The sequence below is a fragment of the Sparus aurata genome, chromosome 23 (assembly GCF_900880675.1).
Source record: "Sparus aurata chromosome 23, fSpaAur1.1, whole genome shotgun sequence".
Lineage (NCBI taxonomy): Eukaryota > Metazoa > Chordata > Actinopteri > Spariformes > Sparidae > Sparus > Sparus aurata.
In genome coordinates this window covers 26,504,541-26,526,924 of record NC_044209.1, presented here as the reverse complement: position 1 = coordinate 26,526,924, position 22,384 = coordinate 26,504,541, and the positions used below count along the sequence as shown (strand labels likewise).

The window sequence follows — 22,384 nt, the reverse complement described above, 5'->3', positions numbered from 1 at the left end:
ATAAAGTATCACCAAAATATACACTTGAATCACTGAGGATGATCAGGGATTTACATAAAATGGATCTAAACACTGTTCATAGATAGATGGATTGTCCAGAAAAACATGTTCATTCTTTGATGTCGGCAGAACTTTGCACAGGGATTAATTCTTCTTGACCGCCCTCTCTGGATAAAATGTCTCGTCCAGGACGGCTCGGTGTTCCTCTGATGTCTTCTGACCTCCACACAGGGAGTCATGGATCTTCTTCCATGAGTCCATCTCTGAGCTCCAAAGTGCAGCTCTGGCTCTGATGAACTGCGAGACTTCAGTCTCACTGCCTTTAGACAGACTATAGCCATCCTTACAGATGAAGAAGACATCCACACCAAGGAAAAGAGCATTGAGTGCAATGAACCCTGCTCTGGCTGACTTAGAAAGAGCAAGAGGCCCTTTGACTGCTGCCTGAGCGATATCTGGGATATCCGCGGCTGCCTTGGGCACGTTGCCTAATGCTTTGCCTTCCTGAGCCAACAACTTGCCAGCATTTACAAATGCCTTCTCATTCTTCAACAACTTCAAAGCAGAGGCAGCGTCAGCAAGTGCATCAATACCTTTTCCAACACCACCAACTTTACTGAGCACCTTGCCAACTCCAACAACCAATTCTATGTCACTTGCCTCTAAGTTGGAGCCTATTTGTCTGATGACTTCCTCCAAACAACCCTGGAGACTCTGAACATCTTCCATGAAGCTCTGGAAGACTTCACTGGCTTTCTTTTGTTGTGTACGGTTTACTCCAATCTCTGTGGTGGTGGTGACAACACTGTTGACTCCACTGGTCACTCCCAGTGCTGCCCCACCTATTGTCAGACCTAGAGACACTCCTGCTGTTACAGGAATTAATGCCAAACCAACAATGGAAAGCACACCTCCAACTGCTCCCACTGAGCTGCCTGCCACACTGGAGAGCTTTGCCCCCTTATTCATGCTGTCTAGTTTAACAGCGACCTCCTCCAGGTCTGTTAGAAACTGCAGCATCCTGGATTGTCGTTCGTTGAACTCACTGATGAAGCCAGAACACGAAACACCCCGGAACAAGAACACCAGTCTGAAGTTCTGGTCCATCCTGATTGAGAGAAAAGATACATTATTCACAACAAAATTTAGGTTAATTATCAATCAGAGTCTCAAACTGACAATTTAGTATATTTCCGAGACTGATTTGGTGAATTGGATTTTGGATTGGATTGAATCTTTTCCCCTCTTCAAGCATGGTGCCCCAATGTGATCTAATGTAAATTGGATCTTATTATTGATCATAATAGATTATCCCTGATAATCATTAATTATCATTGATCGCCAAATTCAACCCAAAACTCCCTATTTATGTTACATGAAGCACAACAGCTTCACAATAACTGTTTCTTTGATTAATCAGGTGCTGATTATTAGGGAGGATCCACTGAGTTCAGATTCTACTTAAAAAAAAGACTTATAAATGTATATATATGTGTGTATATATATATATACATATACAAATATATATATAGAGAGAGATATATAAATACATATTCACATACATATACATTTACAGATATATGTATGTGTATATATCTGTATATGTATATGTGTAACATAGAAGTAATACTCCTCAAAATGTACACACAAACACACATGCATACGTGGATGATGTTTATGGATGATACTCACCTGATTTTATCAAGCTGATTAATGTGACCAAGCATGGTTTGTATTTCATCTTCAGAAAAATCCACATCAAGGTCCACAACAGGTTTTGTGGTTGCTCTCTGAAAAAGTAGTCTGAAAAAAGGAACAATTGATTTTAGTATCCTTTTTGTTTTTCGTCCCAAATGAACAATACAGAGGTAATACTTACCCCAGTTCAACTTGCTGACTAATATGACAAAGAATTCTTTGTGCGTTTTCTTCAGACAAATTTACACCGAGGTCTGCCAGAGTTGTTGTCGTCATTATCAGGAGACGCTGACTGAAATACAAACAGCGGATTATAATATCTTGTATTTGAAGCATGTTGGCATTTTCTTTGTAAATAATTCTAAATATGTATTTTTTAAATTTCAATATTCCTTGGTGTTTCTGTTTTTAAGTAATTATCATTTCAGATTCATAATTAACAGCTGAAGAACATGATGAGCAATACAAATATTATAAAATCAGATACCTTTTTTCCAACTTCTCACAGATTATCTGGGTGGTCTTTATGTATTTGTCCAGTTGTTCTGACAGCACTTCCACATTGTGAAGTTTGGGGAGGAAAAAGACACTTGCATCTCTTTTAAACACGAGGAGGAGAGGACAGATTAGTCGTGCAGCGATGATGACAACTCGAACATGTTCAAGGCTGATCCCTTTGGGCAGGCGTAACACCTGGTTCTCCTCCATGAACACATGAAGTGAGGTGACCGCCAGCTTCTCCACTGCCTCCAGGAAGTGTTGCAGCTTCTTCAGACCTCCCAGAGTGAACTTTAACACATTCGCCAGCTCTTTCTCCAGCTCTTCACGCCTCTTGTCTGCAGACGTTACCTTGTTCTTAATATATTCCCCCAGAGCCTTACCTTTGGTCTTGGACTGGGTAACATGGCTAAAGCTCAGGTTAATTTTGTCAGCTCTGTCTTTGATGTCCCTCATGTAGATCAAGTCTTTCTCCCTTGCATCCATCCATGATGAGATCCCCTGACAGAATCCTCTTACTGTGTCAAAGTAAGTGAGGGTATCCGTGGTGTAGCGGCACAAAGCCTGCTGTAGTTGTTTTCTGTAAGAACACACAACATTGTCTGTAGATTAATCTTAGTCATGTTTTCACATGGGAAAGCAAATAAATAATCTACTGAACAATTATTATCGAGTAAGTACAACTAATTAAGATTAATATATCCAAAAGTAAATAATCAACTGATGGTGGTGGCAAGTCAAGGCAAGGAAAATGTATTTGTATAGCACAATTCAGACACATGGCAAATCAAAGTGCTTTACAGGGGCATAAAAATGACATTAAAAAACATTAAAACCTGCCTTTTAAGTACATTAAAACCAGGCAGGGAGATATCCAGAAACAAAACATCAAAAAAGTTACGAAATAGGAAAGTAAGCAAAAGAGGAGGTTTAAAAAAGACGAGATGGAAATAAAAGTCACAGTGCAGTTCAAAGCCTTAAAAAAGTTATTGCAATCTTATCTTTGTTTAATTGACGAAAACAGCCATTCATTATAAAGTAATTATTCAGCTGTTGAAAAACAGTGTTTTCAATGATTTTACTTAAAATAGGGAAGTTTTGTCATGAGCTCCAAATATACTTGAGATAAGTTCTTGACCTTATTTCTAAATAGAAATACAGCTGAACTGTGTCTACCACATATATACTCTGAAGATTGCCACATAAATGCAAAGAAACAGAAACTAATGAATTTTTGTATTTTACAAGCCAGTCAAGTAATAGTATTAAGATGGATTGTGAGAAACAAAACTGTAAACAATGGATCAAAGAAATGTCCTGCACTCTGGCATTAGAAAAACTGGCATTAATAGTAAAAGCCAAACCTAAAGAATTCTATGAGATGTGGACACCTTTTCTACAAGTTATGAGTACCTTGACTACAAATTCACGAGTCAACAAGACAATGAGACCTGTCTCTGATACACCCTCTTCAAATTAAGCCATGTATTCTTCTTCTTTATCCGGTTATAACAGCAAGTTTTTTCTTTTTCTTTCTTTTTTAATTGGGACTAAAGCATAGGAGGGCCTCTTTCTTTTCATTTTTTACCCCTGACTTTGTATATATTGTCTATATTTGAATGTATATGTATAGGCATAGGTGTATGTATGAAAGTATGAGTGTACATATGTATAATTATTTTGTATATATATATACTGTATATATGTATACATATGCGGCTACTTATATTTACATAAACAATAAACAGAATATTGAAAAATAATGGGAGGTTTGATATGGGCTTATAATTTTTCAATAATGATGTGTCTAGATTGTTCTTCTTCAGGAGTGGTTCAATGACTGCAGTTTTCATGGCTTGGAGGAGGACGCCTAAGAGAGGAGACAAATTCTGATCATTCAGTAATTTTGGGGTGTCTGTGATACCACAAATTTGTACGATGCAGTTACATAATTACATGCAATAAGTAGCAATATAGCTGAAAAATCTAATCTATAATCATGTAGTTATGATATGATATATGATATATGATTTTTCTTGTAAATATGGGATATGGAAGTCTCTCTTTCTCTCTGTCAGGGATAGGTCAAGGTTTTAATGTGTTTTCAGTCCACACAGACGTGTTTGTTGATAGTAAATCAAGCGTACTTATTTTGAAAGAACACTGGGTGAGGGGCCTCTCATGGCAAAACTTCAATATGTATGATTTACTCTAGTAAATCAGGGGGTTTGTTTTCATCTCTTTACACACATACATACATACCACATATACAAAGAGATGAAAACAAAAACACAGACTTACAAGAGTAAATCGCACATTTTGACAGGGAAATGCCATCTCATGACCACAGTGCATTCCTTCCTTTGTATTGTATTGTAGTTTTCATTAAGAAAGGGAACAGTACAGTATCTCCTTATACACTGTTCAAAAAAAAAAAAAAAAGAATTAAGGAAACACTTTAATAACACATCAGATCTTGATGAATTAATTACTCAAGTTTTTTAATTACTACAATTTTTTGAGAAATAAATGACATGACCAAACTCATTAACCCACTGAGGGCTCGATTCAAAATCACACCGAAAATCAAAGTGAAAGATTGAAATCACAGGCTTATCGAATGTGTGTAAATGTCATCACGGCAATTCATAATGTGGGTTTAATGTGACCCTTTGTGCCTGTATGCACTCCCAACAACATCCTGGTGTGCTCCTTCCTTTATGAAGGTCAGAATGTTCTGCTTTTTTTTGCTTTGGAGATGAACATCTCTCTCTCTTGTTTATTCAACAGCACCACAATCTACAGCCTCTTAAATGATTCTTGCTTCACTTTAATTTTCATACTTTTTTCAGATAAATGCACAACAAATCTAAAAGATGACATATGTTACCTACCTTGACCATCGTCCACTCATTATTACTGTAACGTCAATTTTATGTGTCAAGTTTCAGAGACAATGGAAAGAATCTTGGTAGATTATGAGAATACTTTTATAAGATATTCATCAATTAATCAAGCATGTGACTTTCATACATTCAATAATGACCTGAATGAAGAAGATTTTGGTATTGTCCATGTGTTCTGGTTTCTGTTGTGGTCAGAATAGTGTTGACCAGTCTCATGAGTGGACGGTTGAATTCAGGCATCAGTCCTCACAGAGAACAACAAAGGCAGAACACTTTGGACAAAATGCGATCTCAGAACTCATTACCTCTCATCAATTTAGCTTTTTATTAGGTTATTTTCAATCATGTGCATTCATAGGTAGATATGTTTTAGAATTAACCTCAGTTAAAGTAGATTTGAAAAATAATACACACTAAACATAACTTTATCTTATTTGGCCATGCTCATATTTTAGGCTTTGCTGTGAATGAACACTTTAGAATGGAAAGCAACAAGATAAATATTCTTTACCTTTTCCCCGACATCTGTTCGTCTTTACTTGGTACGCTGTCCACAACTCCTCGATGGTTTCCTTGTTATCAACTGTGGAGAAAAAAAAAAGAAAAAAAAGGCCAAGATTTTAAAATGTTTTCAGACACAAATTTCTGTTTGTAACATTAAGAGAGCAATCTTTTGTGGAGATCTTGCATATACATTGATTTTGTTTATCTCTTGCATATGAACCACACCCAAACTCTGGCCGAATTTTAAATACTTGTTTCTGAGTTTCCAGTATGTTTTCCCCTGACTTGTTCCTGTCCTGTTATAATATATTGCCAGTTTAGGGAAACACAGATAGGAGAGATGATGTAGTTTTTGAACCTGTAACAGTTTTTTACTTGCTGACATAACTGGTAATAAGATAGTAAGGCAGAACGCTCTTTGTTGTAAAGGAGCAAACTGTGTTTGAAAAATGTATTTTAAAAGCTGTCTAATATGTTAAACCAGAGCTTACCGTGAGTGAGCACTGCACATAGCAGTCTTCCTCCTGCCTCCCCTTCCTTCCAATTGACTTAACTTCTTTTTATGAGACCACACTGTAATATGTGTGAAAGCAGTGCAGCCTGCATGGAAAGTTTTAGACGTGTTTAGAGAAACAACATAAAAGGAAAGTAAGGATGGACCAAGAAAGTTGTTTATTTATTGTTGGTATCAGCATCATTGTTTCATGGGAGAAAGTATCAGCTGTGGCAGATGTTTGCTCCTGAAATAAAAACTGCTGCTGTCATAAACTGGCTCTGGGCCATGGCAAAATATTGGAAAGGATGTGGAGTGCGAATTAAACACAACACATTTTTTACAATAAAACATAAGAAACTAAACAGTTAAAAAAAGGTGTACACATCGGTGGCATCAGTGGTGTAAATGTGGATATGGTGAGAGATGGTGTGGTGTAGGTGGTTGTGGAGCAAAACAATAGTTTCAACACAACAGCAAAAGGTGCAGGTGATGGGAGAAAAGCAAGAGAGACCAGCCCAGTTAGAGACCGGACTTTTATATCCTCCAGATCCCTGAGACCAGGAGCTCAAGATCAGACTGCTACTGCACCCACCCTCCACCACCACCACCATATTTAGGTGGCTGGTCTCTATGAGTGAGTAAAAAAGGCGACTGTCAGGCCTTGGTGGAGGTTAACTCTCTGTGTGCCATTCTAGTAGTGAAAATGTATTTCTAAAGGGAGGAGACGAGGAAGTGGTCATGATAGCATTAAAGGCTGTTAATCGAATCTTAATGTCATCGTTGGTTTACTGTATATATGGTGTGTGACTATAGTTTGCAATGTGTCTGCCAGCTAAAAGCTCTCTGACACGAACAAAGAAATCAGCATTGTACTCAGTTTAATTTTTGTAAAAATAAGCTGGTGAAAACTAAGTCACCCACTTCATTCCCCAGATTTATTTACCTCTGTTTCCTATCCTTATAATTTCTTTCATTAAAACCAGAACTCCTAAACTACAAGCAAACAGTCTCATTAGTGTACATGAGACTTCTACAGCCTATTTCATGAAATATTTGTTGTCACAGGAAATATTGGGTCAAGGCTGCAGTGTGAAGCTGATACAGACTCTGGAGCCTCCTAATGGTTAAAAGTGAGATCTGAAAAGGGAAGCATGAGTGTTTGAGCGTCACTGATCAGAATGACGTATGTGCAGAATTTGACTCCAGGAGGCTGCTTTCACTCACATCTGCTGAAGGAAGTTTTACCTTTTTTATTGTTAGTCTGGGTTTAAAGTGTGCACATTCGAGCTTCATCTTTCTTATATCAAAGGTAGTTTGGAGGCTAATGACTGCACTTCATTGTTCAATCCTGTGTTGTATAATGACAATAAAGCTTGTTCGTGGTTGATTTGATACTACATATTCAGCTCCGGTATTCAGGATACACATGACAGAATGAGGTCAGCACCATTTAATAAATGCGTATGAACTATTATCTATTATCCTCTTAATGTAAGAAGCTCCTCGTCTAAAGATAGAGGCCCTAAAACAAGAAAAAACCATGTAGGCAAAACATTTTACTGTTACTTTTAAAATCTGTTTATTACGTTAAATGCTAATGTGTGCTCAGAGTTTAAACTCATTTGGATTTATTCATGTCAATACGTCTTTTTAATCTCGATACTGATATAGAACAGAATAAGTTGTTTAAATGTTTAAATGGGTTGTACAGACAATGAGACAAGATTACATTATACATTTAAAGCAGCAATAGAACACTACAAAGATAAATCTAAACAGGTACAGTATTCCCTCCTATAAAATGTAAAGTTATGGAAAACTAAAAAATGTAACCCAATTGCTGGTATGAACTGACGTCATGTATATCTTCAGATCAGTAATCAAATTATTTATGGCAGGTGGCTACAAATGGCAGCTCTTAGCTTAACAGCAAACATATTAATATTTATTTTCACATACAATTTTTATCAGTTAAATCATGTATTACTAAATGTCATGTGCACACATTAAAGTCATCTTAATTGAATAAAGTTACATCATATAAACATACATTCTGGTGATAAAATCATTTATAATATGACAATTAAACTGTTACTTCATAAGAATCAAAGCTAATAAAGTTTCTCCAAAATATACGCATGAATGATTGAAGATGGTCTGGGATAAATATAAAATGGAAGATTTGCGATTGTGTTCTGTTCATAGAATTGTGAGTGTTGCCACAAATACAGGACTCTCATTCTCTTCTTGATCACCTTCTCTGGATAATTTTTTTTTCTTTGATGTTGGCAGAACTTTGAACAAGCGATCATAGAACTTCTTCCACTTGTGGACCTCTGGACTTCAAAAATCTTGATTGTCATAAGAATACAGCCAAATAAAATCCAGCAAAGGTAGACTTGAATGTTGTTTGATGCAGATCAGTGATTTACAGATAGTCCACATTTTCAGACATCATTTATTCACATTAATCAGCGTGAAAAAATCAGCGTTGCCACAACAGAAATGACCGCTATCACAATACACAGAACTATTTTGTTTTCCATCCAGACATAATTAACCGTCCGCGTTTGGAAGCTTTCCTTCTTCTCTGGATCAGATGGATTGTCCAGAACAGCATGTTCATTCTTTGATGTTGGCAGAACTTTGCACAGGGACTCATTCTTCTTGATCTCCTTCTCTAGATCAGATGGATTGTCCAGAACGACATGTTCATTCTTTGATGTTGGCAGAACTTTGCACAGGGATTCATTCTTCTTGATTGCCCTCTCTGGATAAAATGTCTTGTCCAGGACAGCTCGGTGTTTCTCTGATGTCTTCTGACCTTTACACAGGGAGTCATGGATCTTCTTCCATGAGTCGATCTCTGAGCTCCAAAGTGCAGCTCTGGCTCTGATGAACTTTGAGACCTTAGTCTCGCTGCCTTTAGACAGACTGTAGCCATCCTTACAGATGAAGAAGACATCCATGCCAAGGAAAATAGCATTGAGTGCAATGAACCCTGCTCTGGCTGTCTTAGTAAAAGCAAGAGGCCCTTTGACTGCTGCCTGAGCGATATCTGGGATATCTGAGGCCACCCTGGGCACGTTGCGCAATGCTCTCCCTTCCTGAGCCCCCACCCCGCCAGCACTTACAATGCCTGCTCCAACAACCAATTCTATGTCACTTGCCTTTAAGTTGGAGCCTGTTTGACCCATGACCTCTGCCAGACAATCCTGGAGACTCTGAACATCCTCCATGAATCTCTGGAAGACTTCACTGGCTTTCGTTTGTTGTTTACGCTTTACTCCTATATCTGTGGCGGTGGTGACAGCACTGTTGACTCCGCTGGTCAGTCCCAGTGCTGCCCCACCTATTGTCAGACCTAGAGACACTCCTGCTGTTACAGGAATTAAAGCCAAACCAACAATGGAAAGCACAGCTCCAACTGCTCCCACTGAGCTGCCTGCCACACTGGAGATCTTTGCCCCCTTTTTCATACTGTCTAGTTTAAAAGCCGTCCTCTTCAGGTCTGTTAGAAACTGCAGCATTCTGGGTTGTCGTTCGTTGAACTCACTGATGAAGTCAGAACATGAAACATCCTGGAACAAGAACACCAGTTTGAAGTTCTGGTCCATCCTGATGAAGAGGAAAGATAACATTTTCCACAAATCAAAATTTCAGTTAATTATTATTCAAAGTCACAACTGACAGTTTAGTGTTTGTTCCGAGACTGATTTGGTGAATTGGCTAACTTTTCCCTTCGTCCAGGGTGGTGCCCCGAGGGGATCTAATGTAATCGTTAAATATCGTTGAAATTTAACCCAAAACTCCCATTAATGTTGCTTGAAGCACAGCAGCTTTGTGCTTGATTGCCAATAAGTGTTTCTTAGATTAATCAGGTGCTGATTAGTAGAGAAGTGCACTAACTGTTGAAACCGTTTTTCATGATCCCAGTCACTATAGCATCAGCTGAAAGATCTTTCTCAACACTTTATCAAAACATACCTGTGTTCAACTATGACACAGAGAAGGCTTAATGATTTGATTTGCAGCCACATACACCAGGGTGTTCTGGTACAAGTGGACATGACTGCTGTTGCAAAGGAATTCATCCAGCAAAATGAGCGACGCAGACTGGTCTTCGGGAAGTTCAAGAACCACAAACGTAAGTCTTTTTTTTTTTACATAACCTACATATAAATTTCTGTGGTATGGCTGCAGTAGGCGCAGGCCTGTTGTGTTGCTTACTTTTCATTTAACTGCGCAGCTGTGCTTGTTTTGTTGTTGGGTGTGTGTGTGTGTGTGTGCACATCAGTCTGATATGAGTGTTGACTTGTGATGATAATGACTATGATGTTGATTTAGATTCAAGGCAGCAAGATGAGTTTGGTTGTGGTTGTGGACTGGACTGGATGTACTTCGTTGTTTGCTATAATTTCATCTGTGCGTTTATGTGTAAATAGGCTTGGCCTGGTGTGTGTGATTGTTAGAGTGGGATCAGAGGGGTTAATCTGATCAAGCATGTGTGTGTGTTCATCATGCGTATACTGTAGATGTGACTGTGTGATGTCAGAATAAAAAGAAGTGCTCCGCAACGTTATTTAATACGTAAATAATATTGTCTGGTTAAATGCATATGCCCCCCCACCCCCTCCACGTGACTTGAAATTATGGCCCCTCCTTGTTCAGATGTGTTCGCGGTCCATGATCAAGGGGTTATTAGCCAGTGAACTGTGAGCTGCTGAGAAAATGTCCTAAAAAGGACACAAAACGAAGCCAGTGTCCGAATTAAGAGTGTATATAACCTGAGGAACACGGACTAAAGTTCTTTCTTCCACTTTCTCAAGCCCTGAAGACACACCTGGGACGGAGAATGTGAGCAGCCTTAAAGGGATAGTTCGGGTTTTTTGAAGTGGGGTCATATAAAGTACATATCTATAGTCGATCTGTTTCCTACCGTAATCACCGATTAGCGCAGATTCAGTTTGGAGAAGTAGAGAGCCGCTCCAGCCCAGACGCTCAGCTATGTACTGCAGTGAACGGGGTTCCGCAAAAAAGCGAAATTAACCACCTAAAACAAGGCTCACCTTAAAAAATCTATATCAGGTCAAGTGTACGTTGCATAGGTAAAATTCACACCGCTTTACATCGCCGTCGGACTGCGCTTTCTTTTGGCACTACATTTTCTCAACCGCAGAACCCCCGTATCCCTACGCATGAGCGCTAATGCGGAAGGATACGGAGAGTTAAGTTTCGTTTTTATCGAAAGTAAACCTCTCATCCAGCCGCCGCTCGCAGATCAGCTGTTGCCCAGTTACGCTAATGCGTAGGGATACGGAGGTTCTGTGGTTGAGAAAATGAAGTGCCAAAAGAAAGCGCGGTCTGACAGTAATGTAAAGCAGTGTGAATTTTACCTATACAACGTACACTTGAACTGATGTAAAAAAAATTACGTGAGCCTTGTTTTAGGTGGTTAATTTCGCTTTTTTGCGGAACCCCGTTCACTGCAGTACAAAGCTGAGCGTCTGGGCTGGAGCGGCTCTCTACTTCTCCAAACTGAGGCTGCGCTGATCGGTGATTACGGTAGGAAACAGATCGACTATAGATATGTACTTTATATGACCCCACTTCAAAAAACCCGAACTATCCCTTTAACATCGCAGAAAGGACTTCAATAAATTTTCAGCAGAAACAGACCAAGGAATTAAGAGCACACCAATCCGGTGTGCTCCTAATTCCATTTTTGCCTACATGCTGTGGATTACAGTTTGGATATTGAAGTACTTTTGTTCACTCTGCTGGGAAGAAGTTTGGACTTTGAGGAAGTTACAAGAACTCGGCCGGGGTTGTGATTTGCCTCAAGGACTTGGACTATAAGCAGGAAGGGAAAGGCAAGCCGTGGAAAGACCTGACCCTCTCCATCTCACCTTGATTTAAGTCTTTCTAACCAGGCCTCAGTTCTTTTAGATTAATTTGTTATTTAAAGTATTGTGATTTATCAATATGGATTTTTGATAATGATTGATAGTAATTGAAATAAATATTGTGCTGTATGCTTTGCCCTTTGTTGGAACCAGCCATCGTCCTCTGTTTCTCTCACCACAGGAGGTGTGAGTGGCATGTCAGTGTCCATCTCACCTCTCACCTACTCCCTGCCATATTGTGGTGGCCTGGATACTATCCTTCCTTTGCCCCCCTTTTCTTTGACACTGACAAAGCAGCATGTGATCCAGCTATATGCATTTTCGCCTGCGAGAAAGAACAGTCTGCTGAGTTCTCGAGTGGAATCACCAGATAACCTCCTGATTCTGTTCCTTCCCCCGCCTTGGGAAAGATCTGACCCCTTTTATTGCCCTCTGTCTCTCACTTTGGCCTTATTAGAGCCTTTTATGACAAACCTATGGACAATCAGGCTCAGAAAGGACTCAATCAACATCTGGGTTACATCTATACCTGTCTACTCTTCCACGGACTGTTTACATTCAGTGCCAATTCAATCACTGGAGAACATCAGGTTCATCCTTTGTTACAACTTGTTTGTCATCAAATGACAAGACCCACATCTGGCATGTACTATTAAGATGTCATCCAATAAGTTACGACACTCAAACCCGGCAGGGTGTCTCCACACTCACTTCAAAGAAACAAGAACCCTTATTTCTCCTTTAATACTGGAAGAGCATTAGATTACAAACTCATCCTTTTTAAACTGTATATCTTTAACTAGCTTGATGAGACCTCAAACATGCTCTGTCTCTCAATTTGTGTTAGTTAAAGAAAACTTCTGTCGAGAATCACAGGGTTAATGTTAGTAGTCTGGTGGAGAGCACCACCTCCTCGTAAGTTTTGGTATAATTTCAAAGGCCAATACTAATGGAATGTTCTATTTTATCATCTATTTCTAAGTATTTAGACTTTCTTTCAAATCTGATACCTGTCTGGAAAGTATAAGCTGTCACTGTACAAGATATTCTTAAGCCATTAGTGCCTTTGATGATTATGTGCTTGTGTTTGTGTTTTATTCTAACCAATAGTTTCTCTTTTGCCTATTAGCCAACTTCAGTTGTGTTCTTTTATATTCTTATAGCAAATGTTAATGTGAGACCATGGTGGATTTCAGCACATAGTCAGTTGCGATTTAAAACTTTATCAAATCATTAGTTTGATTCAACAAGTAAGAAATCGGTAACATGAGCTGTGACGTCCCCGGAGGAAGCGACGTGACCAGGCCACCCCGGAGTCTGCCCTCAGTTCTGCCCTTGGTTTAAAACATTAAAAGCTCATGCATCCCCTTACTCTTCTCTTACTCTTGAAAAACTCTCTTCTATACGCTTGCTTTCGTTTGCTACCTTCGTACTTACTTTAATTTTTAGTACGCGCAACTTCTTATTTTTCCAAGTTAATTTCCGTACTTTGCTAGATTTTTGAGGTGCTGATACTTAATAATCTCCAGAGATCTGAGCCACTTGTAAGATACCTCTCCAGGTGAAGCTCTTTTATTCTGAAAAGATTTTTCTTTGAAATTTGAGCAAGAACGAAATTGATTCTTTTATTTTGTGATATTTTTCTTATTGTTAGAGTATCGTATTTAAAGCCAAAGAAACTATTTTTGTTTTCTTGTATTTAGTAACGAAGAAAGCTCGTCCGGCCGGCTTTTCTTTCCCAGTTATTTTTACGCAAGAAGTCAATTCCATGTATATCCGGAGCTCCGTAATCACCAATTCTATCGAGACTCTGATAATTCTTAAGCCATCACGAAGTCGGTGCAGTTAAGCTGCTCAAGAAGCCGTGAAGAAACATATCTACAGCAGAACCGCCTGCAGCGATCTCAAGCGAGACACTTCGCTGGGCCGAGGGAGTTTGACCCGAGACGGCATCAAATTCCAGCGGTACGGAAGCCGACAGGCCGCAAAGAGCTCAGACGGAATCCCCGCTGACCCAGAGAGTCCGGATTCTGGATCCAGGGGCGCTGCCAGGGATTTTGGGCCCCATGAAAAGAAATATTACTGGGCCCCTGTATAGCCGGTCATAAGGCCGGCGAAAATTTGTTATGCTGTCTACATAAAACTGTGCATTTTAATGAAATTTTTGACTATAATTTCCTATATGTGTGAAAAGAACAACATGACAGTTACTTGGTAGGGGAAGCACTGAACACTCAGAATACAATGGAATTTAGATTCATTGTCTGCACGTCTGCAACTTTAATGGTCAAAATATAAAATTCTCTTAAATTAAATTACCTGAAAAATACAAATGCATGACATACATGAATTATATAGAATTTCCTGTAATACCATTTGAAATAGCATTACCATCACCAGATTCAGGTTTCCTCCCACCATTCTGTTTTACTGTCAGTGATTTGATCAAAAATAACAAAAGAAAATGTGATTTTCACAACCAGTACCCCACTGCTCACTGTCTCCCTCTTGTAGCCCTGCATTTAGGTCTAATTTATCTCCAAAATTACTATTATAGCAATACCACACAATTTCTCCTTCAAACATGCACATCACCCCCCACACACACACTTAGACCAGCCACTGCACTCAATGTAAAAACTGTATGCTGTCTTACATTGTGTTTTTGTTGTTGTTTTTATTAAGTTTGTTATATACATTTATATTTTGTTAAAAAAAATCTATTAAAAATAATAATAATAATGATAATTTATCTCCAAAACTGTACGTGGTGGAATTAGAGTTGGGGTGGAAAAAAATACATAAATGAGGCTCTATGGTCATTGCGATTTAATATTGTTAACGTTTCTCTGATTGGATTGAGAGCAGTCACTTAGTCTGCAAGCACCAGAAAATTTCTCCTCTTTTCCTACTGCAAAGTAAGGGGTGAGAGTCCCAAACTACTGACCAAACATAGTATTTCAGTGAGTTTATAGTTCAGTTTCAGTGATAGCTAAATTTCAACAAAACAAAATAAAGTTATAGGCTAAATGCTTTTTAAACCATTTAAATCATTAAAACATTTAAATGTGTTTTTATTTCAGAATGATCTTTATTCATTAATTTCAATTTATCTTTTTTTCCATAATAATAGATTAATTCAACACAGAGCTGCTCACCTCCTTCCTCAGTTGTGGGTAGGCCTACTGGGGCTGGTTCAGGGGTAGGTGGGGGTACTGGGGCTGGTTCAGGGGTAGGTGGGGGTACTGGGGCTGGTTCAGGGTAGGTGGGGGTACTGGGGCTGGTTCAGGGGTAGGTGGGGGTACTGGGGCTGGTTCAGGGGTAGGTGGGGGTACTGGGGCTGGTTCAGGGGTAGGTGGGGGTACTGGGGCTGGTTCAGGGGTAGGGGGCTCACAGGGCTCACAGACAGCTGCTGCGGCTGCTGCTGCTGCTGCACTTGACTGTCTGTTCAAACATGCATCATTTTTGACAGGAGTGGCGGTCAACTGATTAAATATGGGCAGCTTGCTAAACGTGAACAGTGAAATCTAAAAATCCAGAGTTTGTGAGAAAAGTGAGCTAGCTTAAAAACCACAAGGTTAAGACAAACAACAGACTAATGTGTTCCAGAACTTTCCACCACATGAACCAAACCCCCCTTGTTTCTGGAAAAACTGGGTGACATACTGACGCCCCTTTGCTTCTCTCTCTTGCCTAATCTTTTTGTATTTCCTTTTTTGGCTACCCGACTTCTGAGGCACTTTGCCTTCTCTCGGTCTCCTTACTGACTGACACACGGCACCGCGCAGCAGTTCAGTTGATTTGATGGGAGGACCGAACCATTTTACGTAAGGGGGGGGGCTTGAGAAATGTTTCCATAATAAACTTAGTGTTATTATCAGTGCATTAAGTGATGCATATTTATGATTATAAACTAACAAATTAGTGTCATATTATTTTTGTCAGTATTATAATTTTATTAGGGGCCCCTGTCAGTGATGGGCCCCTAGAATCCTTCCCCTTTTCCCCCCCTTTTCGGCGCCCCAGTCTGGATCATCTCCCCTCTTCAAAAAGTAGGCTAAGAACTCCACACACGACAAGAGTCACATGTGAATGAAATCAGAGTTGGTGTTTGTGAAAGCTTCGAATATATATCATAAATCCAAAACATCTTCCATTTAATTTCGTTAGAAATTAATCCCGTAGTTGCAAATGAACGGTTCACAGGTTAAAATCCATCATTGTCTGAATCCATCCAATCAATAATTCATTCCAGTCTTCACACTTTCTGTTACTTTGTCACCCGTTTGAATCATTATATCATGTCATTTAATCTGCATTTATTTAGTTAATAAACATATTTAATCTTATGTCGTTGTCTGTGCACATTTAATTTGAAGTAGGAAATCGATGGGATCATGAAAAGAATTCACTGCTTCAGAATAGGACCAAATAGACATTGAAATTAAACAAGATTCACTTGAGGTTGATGATTTATCTGTCTACCAAACTTGGACAGTTGATATTTTAACTAATTACCGCCGAGATTATTTTAGAATCCAAATGTCGGAGGTGGTGCCCTGTAAACGAGTGTAAATTAATCGCCAGTGATTAATTATCAGATATTTATCAAAGTAGTGTCTCCTATACCTTGCTAAAGTCTATGCAATAAAACCTACATGATATAGTTAAGGTTGAAGTTGTGGACATTGATTTTATGTCTCTTTGATGGAAGGAAAAGTCAGGTGTTAAGTGTGCATAATATCTTACAGGTTCTTAAAGGTTACTCTAGCCTACCAAATTGAAACAGTCCCTTAGGGTTTTCCAAAAGCCCTTAAAATCCAACCTGGCACCATACCAAGTGCACAGATCATTTAGAGGAGAGCTGCCATTAACGGGCGTGGCTGGTGGCCGTAACTGACTCAAGAGATATTCATGTCAGGTGCCAAACCAGAAAAGCAGGGTGGATGTTCGGATTCAGGCATTTAAAAGCTAGGCGAGTCTCCTCACCACCATCTTAACACGAAACTTGGTAAAATTATGGCCAATGCCCTTCTGACGATAGCTGACGGAGGGTGTTACCAGGGGACTCTATAGCGCCCCCTGGAATATTAAAAATCCAAGCCCCGCCTCCTACATGCACATACATGAATGACATTTGGCATGCATATGTATCATGACCAGACACACAAAAAACATTGGGGTACCAAACTGTCACTCCAACAGGAAGTCAGCTATTTTGATTCAAATTTCCCATTTCACTCCCATTTTGATCCATTTCCATGTTTTGTACTTCAACAAACTCCACCTACAGATTGAACACCACAGACGTCAAATTCACTCAGTATCATCCTCAAACCTTGAACATCAAAAGTTATCAAAAGCTTTCTCCCACGTCAAACATGCTGGTTGTCATGGTCCGATCCATTTTCATGTTTCGCCATAAAGCATGAAGTCCTTCTAACTTCAACATACAATTTCCCATGTGCGCCAAATTCATCACACATGTATACGATGTCGCCCTGAATACCTACATGCATCAATACTGTGTCATATTGATAGTGCCACCTACTGGACACAGGAATTCAGACAAACATCATCCGACGCCTGTGGACTGCGATTCAATAATCAAAACATAACTGACCACAAATTCGTTTGAGGGATTTTTCATCTGTAGTCCATTTTGTGTATATTGCAGGGAGTTCTTCTGACTGCGCACATTATTTAACACCAGCAGGATCAGCCCACCAAATCAAAAAGGAACAACTTCCTCATTCCTATCTGGACCAAATTTCACATGTTTGGTAGGAGTCCAGCCCTGAACACATAGGCCAATATACAGTCATAGTCACAGTGCCACATGTTGGACACTGGAAATGACATTTAACCCCTTCCTGCACTGTCCGAAACACAGACACTTAACAGATCCTCCACAGGGCCCGTTCATCGCTGCTTGCAGCTTTAATTTTGTATTTATGATTTATTTAATTTTTTTCTGATCAATTTTACATTTGGTTTCACATATTATTTATTTACTTCTTATTTGGCAATATTTTGACTGTAACTGTTGTAACAAGTGGGCTTGTTATTGGCTCAAAAAAGGGTTCCTAACTGAATGTTATGTGTATGTGTATTTGATGAATATGTGTTGTTCTTGTATGACAGTCAAGCCAGCATCAGTACATCAAGACAGATGTTTCTAAATAATGTTCCTTGAAGTTTGTGTGTGTTTTTGTCATTTTTTTTTTTTTTAATTCACTCTCGGTAATTTATTACCATAGACAGGCAAGTGCTCATATATGGTAACTTCATTGACCTTGATTTGCAGTGCAAAGGCGAAAAATATTGATAACATTATTTTTTGTAAAAAAGTCCTGTAACATCCTCCATTAGCTTTCTATGGTTAAAACTTGAGAGTGCCCTATAAAGGGTTAAGAAATCCCTATTTAAATTCCCAGTTTTTAAGCAACCTCTTGTAGGTTTAAGGATCTAACCCTTTAAACGGAGAGCTGGTTGAGTGACTCCTGGACAGGCAAAAACTTGGTATCTAACTATATATTTATATATATATATATATATATATATATATATATATATATATATATATATATATATATGTATGTATGTATATATGTATATATATATATGTATGTATATTTATATAGTTAGTATATGAGTGTGTGTGTGTGTTTATGTGTTATATAAAATGTAATACGTTCCCCCAAAAAATATATATGGATAATACTTTTGTATAATATCACCTGATTTCATCAAGCCGATTAATGTGACCAAGCATCCTTAGTATTTCATCTTCAGACAAATCCACATCAAGGTCCACAAAAGGTTTTGTGGTCGCTCTCTGAAATAGTAGTCTGAAAAAGAACAATTGATTTTAGTATCTTTTCTGTGTTTGGCCCCAAACGAACACTACAGAGGTAATACTTACCCCAGCTCAACTTGCTGATCAACGATGCACTCTTTGTAAAATGAAAATTCATCTTCAGACAAATTTTCACCAAGGTCTGCTGGAGTTGTTGTCGTAATGCTCAGGAAACGCTGACTGAAATAGAAACAGACAATTATAATATCTTGTATGTAAAGCACTTTGGCATATTCTGCATAAATAATTTCATATATATGTTTTCTTTGCATTAAGAAATTCCCTGGGGTTTCTGTATTAAGTAATAATTATTTCAGATTCATATTTAAAAGCTAAAGAATATGATGTGCAATAAAAATATAATAATAAGAAATACCTTTTCTCCAACTTCTCACAGATTATCCGGGTGGTCTTTATGTATTTGTCCAGCTGGTATGACAGCACTTCCACATTCTGAAGTGTGGGGAGGAAGAAGACACTTGCATCTCTTTTGAACTCGAGGAGGAGAGGACAGATTTGTCGTGCAGCGATGATGACATCCTGAACATGTTTAAGGCTGATCCCTCCTGGCAGGTCTAACACCGGGTTCTCCTCCATGAACACATGAAGTGAGGTGACCGCCAGCTTCTCCACTGCCTCCAGGAAGTGGTCGAGCTTCTTCAGACCTTCCAGAGTGTCTGCAAGCACAGCAGCCAGCTCTTTTTGCAGCTCCACAAGGCTGATGTCTGCAGACTTTGTGGTGACCTTGTTCTTAAAATATTCCCCCAGAGCTTTACCTTTCTTCTCTGACTGGGTAACATGGCTAAAGCTCAGGTTAATTTTGTCAGCTCTGTCTTTTATGTCCTTCATGTGGACCAACTCTGCCTCCCTTGCATCCACCCATGTCGAGATCCCCTGACGGAATCTTCTTACTGTTTCAATGTCAGTGAGAGTATCTGTGGTGTAGCGGCACAAAGCCTGCTGTAGTTGTTTTCTGTAAGTAAACACAACATTGTCTGTAGATTGATCTTAGTCATGTTTTGACATGAGAACACAAAACAAATGAGCTACTGAAGAATTATTGTAAAGTCAAATAGTTCATGTGTAGAGACCCTGGTGATACTACGAGCAAAGTTTCATGTTTTGTCGAGCCTTCTTAGTGTTTTAAAATTAGAGACTTTGATGCTATTGTAAATTTGCCCGTAGCACTCACATTGAAAATGAGTTTGACCCAAAAATGAAAATACGGTAAATCTTAAAAGTGCCTCTTTCATTGTAATTATGCTGTTACATGAAGGTTTGACTCATATACATTCACAAAAGACTAGGTCGCATTTTGGCAAGAGTTTCACTTTAAGAAATGAACAAATGTCACAGATTTATACTTAAGTAAAGTAAATAAATATATTTAGTTGCAATCCACACTGGAAATATACTTTTCTGTATTTAATAAATGCTGCACTATAGTCTCTGTGTCTGCTGTTAGGTGCTGAGCAGGTATTGTACTGTAGCTGTTTGGGAACTGTCTTTGCAGACTGTAATCTACAGAATTACCAAATTAAGCACTGATAATGCAATTCATAGCAGAATTAAAAAAAAAAGATAATGGTGCCAAATGTCTTACAACAAATCATTATTTAGACTCATAGCTCAATTTCTGTGGCCCTCAAATGAAAATAATGTAAACCTTCAATGTGTCATCTACATACAAATTACAAGTTGCATGTGAATATTTTCAATTCTATATCATCAAAATCATTATCATTAATATCATGATAATAATTTCTGGTTTCTGTAGTCAGAGTAATATTGGCCAATCATGTGAGCAGAGAGGCTGAACAGTCTGTGTGGAGTCTCTTTGGTCATCGTCTGTTGATGATTTTGTTTTTTATTTGTTAATATTTATTTATCTGTTGAACAGGATTAGCCAAAATGATGTGCACAGAGAACCCAACAGTTCACAGAATATTAAACATCAAACACAAATGTCTGGGTTTTAAGTTGAATAAATCTAAAAAATGAGGCACTGAAAAACCACAACTTGGAAGCATTGAAGCTTTTACTAATGCAGCTTTATCTTATTTTGACCTCCTAATTTTTTATGCTTTGCTGTGAATAAACGCATAATTATTCTTTACCTTTCCCTCGTCATCATTTATCTTCGCATGGTACGCTGTCTGCAAGTCCGTGGTAGTTTCCTCGTCATTGTGTTGAAAAAAAAAAAAAAAGGATAAGTCAATATTTTAAAATGTTTTCAATCTTAACAGATTTGTTTTTTGATAGTTAATCAAACTTACTGTTAAACAACACTGGGTGAGGAACCTCTAATGGCCAAACTTCAATATGAGCAATTGACTCTGGTAAGTCTGTTTATATAGGCACATATCATATCACCCCCCCACCCCCTTTTAAACTTAGTCAAGGCATGGCATCCTTGGTATTCTTGGTGGCAACAGTCTCAAAACCTGAATAAAACCATTATTATCTACATGTTTACAGACCTGCGGGAACTAACAACCATTCAGGCCAAACTCGTCTGATCTGTCCCTTGCGTGCAAAGAGTGTGTGAACAGCATGTCGGCACATACCTGCAATGGGTTTGTTCATTTATCTGAGGAAATACCTTAAAGCCATATTCAGTGTCTGAAAACACCTTGCCAAATAACAAATCAAAACTGAAACTAAATGTAAATTAAAGGTTACTGTTTAAAAACAATAAAATCTCAAGTGCAACTTCCTGATTCCAATTGCGTTATCAAACAACAAACAGAATCTATTTTTAAAAAAAAGGAGGGCAGGGGGATGCCATCTCATGACCACAGTGCATCCCCTCCTCTGTACTGAGTTTTGAGAAAGAAACGGGGACATCACTGAACATCACTGCGGTACAATCTGCTTAAAAAACTGCTGAAAAAAATAATTAAGGGAACGCTCTAATCACACATTAAATCATGATGAACAAATGATTCAAGTTCAAAATATTTACTAACAAAATGATGTAACAATGGTCGATTAGAACCAAAATCATTAATCCACTGGGGGCTGGATTCAAAATCACACTGAAAATCTAAGTAAAATTTTAAAATCACAGGCTGATCCAACATCAGTGAATTTTTATCACTGCAACTCATAATGTGACTCACTAGTGTGTATGGCCAACCAGTGCCTGTATGCACTCCTGACAACCTGGACATGCTCCTTATGAGTTGGCGGAGGGTGTCCTGGGGGAGCTCCTCCCAGACCTGGATCAGGGCATCAGTGAGCTCCTGGACAGTCTGTGATGGTACGCCGTGGCATCGGATGTGTTGAAGCTTTCGCTAAATGCAACTTTATCTTATTTGGCCCACCTAAATTTTTAGGTTTTGAATTAACAGCATAATTGTTCTTCACCTTTCCCCCGGTATCTGTTATCTTCAAATGGTTTGCTGTTTTCAAGTCCTTGGTGGTTTCCTCATTACTGGACTTGTCCTTTGCGTGCATAGAGTGTGTGAACAGAACGTTGGCACATACCTGTTATGCACCCATATGCCTCACATTT

General features: G+C 38.8%; 1 protein-coding gene and 1 pseudogene across 1 annotated transcript; both read right to left on the bottom strand.

Annotated features, from left to right (window-relative positions):
* Positions 1–42: 42 nt before the first annotated feature.
* LOC115575636 (uncharacterized) lies at positions 43–21,453 on the bottom strand (annotated as a pseudogene).
* Positions 8,690–9,632, bottom strand: LOC115574973 (apolipoprotein L4-like). The gene is given in 2 exon segments (XM_030406691.1): positions 8,690–8,899; positions 8,901–9,632. Coding segments are annotated over 2 exon segments (849 nt in total). The 3' UTR covers positions 8,690–8,782.
* Positions 21,454–22,384: the final 931 nt, after the last annotated feature.